The 9241-nt window shown below is 41.1% G+C and overlaps 1 protein-coding gene across 1 annotated transcript in view; it reads left to right on the top strand.

The window, feature by feature from the left end:
- Nucleotides 1-7416: 7416 nt before the first annotated feature.
- The window catches only part of LOC104944691 (ATP-dependent RNA helicase DDX39A), a 5824-nt gene continuing 3999 nt past the window's right edge, over nucleotides 7417-9241 (top strand). The window contains exon 1 of the mRNA XM_010770264.1: nucleotides 7417-7443. Coding sequence (XP_010768566.1) covers nucleotides 7417-7443 — 27 coding nt within the window. The remainder of the gene's footprint in view (nucleotides 7444-9241) is intronic.

The following is a 9241-nucleotide window of genomic DNA, read 5'->3' as shown; positions in this document are numbered from 1 at the left end:
ATTGGCATGTGCCCCCTGCTTTCAAATCCTCAAGTGTGACATGCGAGATGGAAAGGGAATGAAGCAGTTTGGGGAATTGTAGCACTGAGCTATTTCCTGTCAATAAATGACACCCAAAAGACTTGATCTCAGTCATAATGATTGCAGCAGCATGTCAGCGATGGCTGTCACTGGGCTTATTGTCCACCTTATCACAGGAGAGCATGCTACCAAAAACTCTCAGCGGTGCTCCTACATGTTGCCTTGGAAACCTATTACTGTAAAAAAAAAACACTTCCAGGGCTTGGAAAAAAAGGAAGGATGCCAGACTTGACATCCCATAATGAGTTGGTTGTGAATGGGGTTCAGTAGGGGGCTTCACTTGGGGCTGTGGGGACTGTCAACATAAATACCCAGGCCTCATGCTCCCTTTCAACAAGGGTAGAATACCCAATAGAGAAGTTGTCACTGGGGAGGTCCACATTTGAAAAGGCTTAACAGCATCAAAATATTGTACTTGTTTACAGTCTGGGATAAGTGTGGCTGCAGTGTTAATGTGTTAGAGTAGCAGACATCCAGTGTGGATGTCTGATAAGTGCTGGAGAAGAGAGGATTCTTGGATAGCAGATGCCTTTTGAGCGTGAACACACACACAAACAAAATGTCTCAGTTCCTGCTCATGTTTTACGTCTCAGGGCTGTTTCAATCTCCTGGGGGGGGCAGAGTGCTGACTCAATAGGAAGAGTCCTTGAGCAGAGCGCACATGGCCTTAAATCAGCCACCGGACTACAGAGGCAAGGAGTGTTTGAGATGCCTAACATGATTAGTATTTCAGAACTGAAATGGATACAGACCAAAATGTGAACTCCTGCACAAAAGCCAAGTTGAGTGCAATTTTTAAATAAATAACATATTTTTTTAAATATATATATTTTTGCTCTGTTGAAACAACCTTTTCACCACTTTTCAGGACTGGCAGAAACATGCATGTCATCTCATTTTGTAATCATCAGTCTGCAACCCACCAGCAAACTTCGGATAGAAAAATATGTGAAGACACACTCTTCTCTGACTTTTTGACGATCCCAGAGGCTTGTAGATTTCGAATAGCTTACATAACACAAATTCAGAGGCCCCTGGGACCTATTAGGATGCTAACTGGTACTGAGATGCATGCATGCTTTCTCACGCAGCAGTTGTGATGATGTGCATCAAGAGTAGAGGCCTGTTTCACAGCAGGCATGTCAGGGAAGTGATGAGACAGCCATTAAAAAGTAGCTAGAACAAAAATGGTGCTGCTTCCTCTTCAGGGGGGAGCACAGAAATCTAAAAGTATTCATGAGGGAAGACTTTGGGAAAAACCTGTGGATTCTAAAAAAAGGTATACGTGTCACTTTTCACCATCCGTTTTACTAACTGGCACCCTTTTATTCAAAATGTTCTACAATTTAGGTTTATCTAAGAAAGAACTTCAGGGAGACTTGAGAAAATGTTTGATCTTAAAGTTAGAAGATACTCTGAGATCATATAAAATGTACATTTTACTGCTAGAGACTTCAGTAGCAGACCGGAGAATTGATATTCTATGGCAGTTCTTCTAATTGATTTGAAGTGATATGAGAAGCAGACTGTTTGGTTTTGGACCTGCAGTTATAGAAAGCTAAGTAAGACTGCCCGTGCAGATACTTAAACTCTGGCGCTGTGCTGCCATTTCCTCTTCCATCTATGTTTTTTATACTCCTCTAGTGCCAAGGGAAAACGGTATTATTGGAGAGCCTAAAGCACTGGTTATGCATTTAAACATTTATTTTTAAGAGCACCTGACTCTAAACAACCTATTCTTCATCTTCTGTGCAACTTCTGGCATAAAGTTTATGCCATATGGACTTTATGCCATATGTCTCTATATTTTCTAAAAGCAGTTAACTTCACCTCATTGAAGCAAGAGAAAGCACATTGTTCAGATGGGATTTGGCAGAAGGAACACCAGTTTCTACTGCACTATAGTATTATCAATATTGCATATGTATTTACAACAGTATGTTTACTTATTCATATTTTTACTCTGAAAACAATTACACTCGCAGTTTGTCGTTGTGTTTAGCTTCCCCAAACACAAGACACAATATAATGCAGTAGTAGCTCCCATGGCTAAACAGAAAAGACAAAGAAACAACATCACCTAAAGAAAAAAACGTCTTGATGGAACTTTTTTAGTTTAAGCACTAAAGCACACACGCTACTACTACTACTACTACACAAACGACAACAGCTACTACTACTACCGAGATTGAGGCAGCATGGGAAATTGTCTAAATGTGTTCCTTCAGATTGTGTAAACATCATTGCTTGTGTGACCGGAATAAACACGTTGAGTCTCAGCCTCAGAGGACATAATACCATTTCACAACAAAAGCCTCCTCAGCCTCTCCCCGACTGAAGAGGGTTCATCATCAATATCCTGATTAGGATAACAGGAGAAGCCTCGCTCTAATCAACAACAAGAACACTTGAGCTTCGTGCACTCTGTTGTGACTAGGCTGGGTAATGATCACGGTTAGGGCTTGATTTTTAGACAAACAAATTTAAGAAACAAGATGGTGGGTCTGCCCTACATTTATTTGCTGCAAAGGAGGGAATAGAACTTTGTTCTTCAGAAATGTAGAGCTGATGGTGGAAAAAGAAAGGAAGTGGAGGTTTTTGTATATGTTTGTTAAGGCGTATTGTACTTAAGGTGGATACAAAAAAGACAAGAGCATCAAAGCAGCAACATATTTACTGACATGTCTTCCTTTCCACTCCACTATATCATTTCCACACAAAGCCCAGACCAGAACCTCAGTTCCAAGCAGATTGTAAAATATGAATGGCCACTTTACATAACAATTGATATAAAACCGGCTGTGGGATTCCTGCATTACAATGAAGACCGTCTCCACACATAATCGCTGCCCTCTACTTCCACTGCTGCATTGTAGTCTACTTCCCAAAGAAGCCTAAGTAAGGCTTCCACCGGTGTCAGTAAAGACCTTTGTCATTTTAGGGAAGAATTACCAAGGTTATCTGGCTCTCTGAATCAACTACACGTATGCTTGTTCCACTTTAGGATCCTGAGAATTAAAGTGTATCATTTAGGGCATCCACTGCATTTTTGGGAATTTGGTTTTGACCAAGTCCGTGTGAAATGGGGGCACTGCTTGCTTAGGAGTGGGAGGGGTTGCAGTTAAAGAGGGGTAGGTGGGCTCACATTCAACTGTTCCATAAATGTAGTGGATCGGGGGATCAGAGCTGCAGGGGCTGTCGGGAGAAGAAGCCCGGTCCCGCAGCCCATTGTTCGGCACTGACAGTGTATTCCCATCTGAAGAAGGGGGCTGGGAGAGAGGGAGGGGGGGACAATTTCAGCTCAAGGCCAGGGACATGGCTAAGTGACCATAACAAAGGCTCATATCACAATACAGACTGCCTGGGAGACGCTCAATGCCAAGCGTTCCCATGCTGCTGTCCATGGCACACATTTCCTGAGTGGTCTGCAGTATGGAGATTTGAGAACGAGTAGGATACAAACCAAAAACTACGTGAAAATAATCCTAAATCAGGCTGCATTTCCCCTCACGGAAAAAGAGATAATCAAGTAAGGAAAATTCCTGCAAGGTGCACCATTAACACGATACAGTTCTCTCCATAAAGACGAGCACTCGCAGAGTCACTATATCTTCAAACCTCAGCGATCCTCCATACATGGTTTATGAACTGCTTCATGATCTAATGCTTCCTATATTAATAATTCACCTCTAAACTGCATTGGAGCATGGTGATAAGAGTAATTGCATCACACTTAAGGCTGCAAACACAACCTTATACATGCAGATGAAAAGAGGTAACTATAAATATATGATTAGTATGATAGCGTGTGATAGTGGTAAAGCTTCCTTTAAAATTCCCCAAGTGAGAGAGGATTGTTAAAGACAATTCATTTAGATCCATCTCTGCAGGCTTCTGTTGGTGTAGGCTAGTTTTTCTGTGTTTGTCCAACTGTCTGTCTTTATCTCTCTCCCTCCGTTGGCTTGACAGTCTGCCAGTCCATCTATTTGTATTTCAGTTTGTCTCCCCTGCCTGTGAGTAAGTGGGAATGAGGTGAAACTGGGTGAGGATGTTTGGCGGAGCAGAGAAAATTCCCGACGCATGGCCCCTCCGCTCATGCTTGGACGGCGGGCTGTCAGTCGGCCAGTTTATCGTTATGCTTTTGTTTTTGACATCATCTCTGTACAGTGTGGATTCATAGCGATGAGGTGATTTAAATGCTGTGACCATTAGATTTTAGAGACAGATTATCAGTCTGCTCTTGCTATACTGGGCCAATTAGAACATTTTAAAAAACAAGTGTTGAGCAATAGTTTGCTAAGCTGTCCTTAGAAAACTCCCTGTATCAGCTTCCCTTGTTTCTCCATAATTGTAAAACGAGGTAAACTAGAATGTTTATCGCTTATAATGACCTTCTTTAGCTCTAAATGCCATATTTCGAAATGAATAAGGATTTAGCCAAATCCTATTTAAAACAAAGCTGATTATTAGAAATGTGTCACTTGACTCGAAAGCGCCTTTCAGTAAGAGTCATTTGAGGCCACTGTAGTGAAGATATACTTTGCTTACCAATGAGACCGAAATGACTATGGCCAGCTTTCTGATGACTTTGTTCACACATTCAAGTCAAGCCAAGAACAAAATTGACTGTGTAGCACAAACCCTAAAACTAAACTGAGGATAAAGTGATCTAAGACCCTTGGATGATTGTGCCAGGCCCTGGAGGCCAATCCCATCATGGAAAACAGTTGGACCAGAGAAGACACTACGCATTTCCAGATTTGTCTGGGAGACAAAGTAGAATACTTTAAGGGCTATTAAAGTAAACAGGGGTTGGTTAGAAAGAGCAGTGGTTTACAGATCTGCTGACATGACATTTGCGGTAGAGGTTCCACAGCAGCAGATGAAGTAAAACTAAGAGTTCAAATCTTAGACATTAACAAATGGTGAATTTAGAAGACTATGAGCATCCAAATGTACAAAATGTATCAATACATGTGGATTATTAAGGGACGAGACTGCAGGAGGGAAAACACTCAGTGCTATATTGTTGGGTGCATGTCAATTTCCATGCATTTCTTTTGCCATTTTATTTTATGACTCAAAACCTGCTTGCACTGAGGTTTATAAACACAAATACAAATTGTCAGTTTACACGGCAAACGTTATTGTCTATTAAGTTGCCTCACTGTGTAGTTTAGGTAAGATTAGAACTGAAGAATGTGTTGCAAAGTTAACAAAAACAAATATAAACTTGACCAGACTTTACTCTGCAGAAGCCACAGGAGTCCAAACCCAACTGAAGCTTTAATAATGTGGAAACCAAACTCAGACCAATAATGGTTTTGGGACGTCCTCAGCAGTCACAGTGGAGACCCTATTCATCCCAGCATGAAGCAGTGTGGCGAGCAATTAACGTTTAATGAATAGAACAATTAACTGTAACGTGTAGAGAGGTCAAAAGCAGCAATTAGCGTGATGAACTCCAGCCTTCCAAACTGAGCATGTCTAGATTGATCCACTAATTTAGAGTTTGACTAGCTGACTGCAGCATATTTGGACGGAGCTGCTCGGGCCGGCTTAACCTCCTCTCAGAGAAAATGTATTACATGATGAGGAAGATAAGAGCAGAATATCACCTGTGCCTTACTCTTTATTTTATAATGATTTCATGTTAGACTATACTGTCCAATGTTTCCAGAAAAATCCACATCTGTGATTTACAAAGCTATAAATGTCCATTTGTGCTGTCAAACACACATGATCAATGATTTTAGATTAAACCCATCTCTGCGGTTAGTATAATTTTCAGATTGACTTAGCATCTGCGACTACTTGCTCCCAACACTTACCTCAATTAGTATTAGTTCAGGAGACATTACGCAAGTCAAGTGTTCACTCGCAGGTAACTACTTGCACACACATCGTTTAGCTTCCCACACAAATTAAAATGTGTGTTGGAATGTGCTGGAACCCAGAAATATTTTGTAAATGCTTATAACATTTAACACCGCAAACCACACGAGACAAAGGCATACCTACGAAACGCCGCTGCCTTTGTAAAAAATACACGTGCAATACACAACAGTACGTTTTGTTTGTGGAGGCGTGTTTTAGGAATGTAGCAACTGCCAGGTAATTAGGGTTCAGATTCAGGTATGCAGAGCCGCAGGGAGACAGACAGACAGACACTCCGTGGGTTTAGCATGGCTTAATCCCCTGCCGAGCACTGCCACTACAAAAGCACTCAGGTAGGGACATATCGACACTGGTGTGGTCTCCGTGATCAAAGCTTTCAGAGCAGCCCTGCCCTCATGCCTTGGAAATGGACCAATTAGGGATAAGGGGGGGGTTGAGAGGTGGTTGTGCTGCGTTTCAAACACCAAGCTGGCATCAGCTTCAGACAAGGTAATTATACACACTCTCAAAGTCTGTCTCTCCAACACTCATACTCACTGCTATCATGCCTCATTCATCTCTCTACACCCCTACATTATATCCCTAAAACACAGTCCAAGATAATATGGCCTGACATTAGCTGAACTGTAGCTACATGTAGGACAATTAAACTCTGTTGTAGGTAGCGGTGCTTTAACCCCTCCCTAAATTGCTCACTGCTTCAAGAAATCCTCCACGAGGTAACGTTGAGGAGAATAGCAACCCAGCATATAACTCTGCCTTCATCATTCTGATTTACAGAGCTTGTCTGAGCCCCATGACATGCAGGGGATGCTGTCATTGTTCATTTTTTAACAGCATCTTCATAGGAAAGAGGATTAATTCATCCAGCTGGGGCAAATCTCGAAGCAGGGCTTGAGAAAAATGACAAGAATGGGCTTTGTCATGTTTTTAGAAGAGCAGGTTTATACATTTCACATGCATACAAGCAGATAAATGGTTCTGTAGCAGTTTAATAATGCTAAACTATTTGATTAACTTATATTTAAGCTGTAAATCAAATCAAATTGCCAAAAATATTAACTGGTTTCAGTTTGTTGTGCGTTATGATTTGAAAATAAGAGAGCTGCTTAATTAAGCTTGAGCAATAGCTTGAGCAATATTTAAACTTTGAAGCACATGCATTGCTGATCAAATGTTAACACTTGGCAATAATCCCAACCTCTACTGTATGTCTGCCATGTAAACCAGCAACACATTTTGTGTGTGAGATTACAGGACAAACATTTGGTTTGGTTTTAACATCTTTCTGTTTGTCTCCACGGCAACTTGTATCAAAGCCCATTTAGCGCGCGACCTCCCAGTGTGTAGATGCGTGGGAGTCAGGTATAATTAGACTTCTTGGACTATATGTAATACATGACTACCTAAGGCAATACAGTAAAACCAGCCCTTACGATGACTGACGGCATGCAAACAACGCCTGTACAGAATGCAACTAAAAAAATATTTGTTACTTTTTATGAAAGAATGTAATGATCCCCTCCAGAGTAATCACAGCGAGTGCAGTAATGAGTGTGTGCTACACAGAGATGTAGAGCGAGGGAAAACATGTGCGGATGTGTTGATTTGCAAGTGTGTTTGCAATCTGGATCCTGACACAGACAGATGCTCAGGCCTGCTCTCTTGTCACTCTCCATCCTGTTGGGGCACTTGATATCTTCATTTTTCCCCATCTCCAACGTTCAAAGAGGGCTACAGGGTCATTATGGTGTACATGTACAGCGCCTAAAGCAGAGGCTGCATGGTAGGATCCATTAAGTTTACTTCACATTTTCTGGATTGAAGAGAGAAGGTTTCTGCATTTGCGTACTGGAATCTGCCTTCTGTGCATTGGACTATCAAATGTAGCCTTGATTTTAGATACATGATACAAACATGATTCAGACATGAGTTTTTAAGGGGCATTTTATTTTATCACACTTTATTTAGTATGAAAATTACATTATTTTGGAAAATCACAAAAGTTTTCTGTGAGCCAACTAAAGTTGACATGTTACCTTTTTTTCCTTGTATTTGAAAAAACAAACCTAGTGTACTAAACTTACAAAGGTACTTTCAAACGTTGTGATTGTTTAATGACTAACCTTAGATTAAACAAGGTTAGTTAGTTTAGTATTGATAATGCAGTTTGAATTCATTCCTGAACATACTATGTGGTCATGAAGACAGGCTATCTGGACGCTGCTGAAACCTTGGACCAGAATAGCTCTGATAATGTATCTGTCATGAATGTGTGTCATCAGGACCTTCTTCCTAGCACCACAATGGAAAATGAAATGGCTGTACCGCCTGCCTGGCTTGCTTTATTTAAAGCGGTTACCATGACTGTGTGATACACATACTGTGGCTTACATATGTAATTTAAATATAATATATCTCCAAACGCTAGAGGTAGTGACATTTATACTACCAAAAGCATAACATTAATATTCCAACATGGACCTTATGTCTTAATGTTGAGATTATCATTTGAGAAGTCTTGTTAGGGAATGAAGAGAAGGGTTTTGTTGAATTGTAAATTACAGCTTGCTCAGTGAAATGTTGTCCTAACCAAGTTCACATGTCGGGGAATACAAGTAGCTTAAAAGCCAGTTGATCATGTGAGAAACAGCACAGCAGTAGTGACCCCCTCTCATCTCTTCCTGCTTAAATGAGAAGGCCAGCTGCAAATACAGCTTTCCCACATTTGCACAGGATCCCAGGAGATGGGTGGTCAAGTCAGAAACTCCCTTACATAACAAAAAAGAGAAAATCCAGCGAGTGGATGTGTCACTGTAGCACTTAAGAAATGACATGATGAGTCTCCCTTTCCAGGTATTGTTTTTTGACTAACAGGTGCAAAGTTGTGAACATTGTTTATGAATTATTGGACACAGGATTTTCTACAGGTGGAAAAGTGATCTAATGCACATGAGATGGTAGATTAAATGAAGTGCAAAGTAAACTTGACAATGCTTAGCTGTGGCAACAACTGAGAAACAGGAGTGTGTGGGCTGTATCATGGGGTGTTTCTCCATCGCGAGTAAAGCTGCTCCAGAGCCACTATTTTAAGCATACTACGTCATCGAGTGCCGCCGAAGTAATGTTCCAATGTCCAGCATACTTGGAAATCTACCGAGCCCGGCGTACTTCGTTTGGAGAAATTTCGAGGCTGCACATGTGTAGACTCTGCGGTCTAAAAATCCACACAATGCTTTGCGCACGGACCAATTTCCCCAAA

The sequence above is a fragment of the Notothenia coriiceps genome, unplaced genomic scaffold, assembly GCF_000735185.1.
Source record: "Notothenia coriiceps isolate Sejong01 unplaced genomic scaffold, NC01 NC01_scaffold00008638, whole genome shotgun sequence".
Taxonomy (NCBI): Eukaryota; Metazoa; Chordata; class Actinopteri; order Perciformes; family Nototheniidae; genus Notothenia; species Notothenia coriiceps.
Note: the sequence above shows the minus strand (reverse complement) of the source record. Positions and strands in the feature narration are given on the sequence as shown.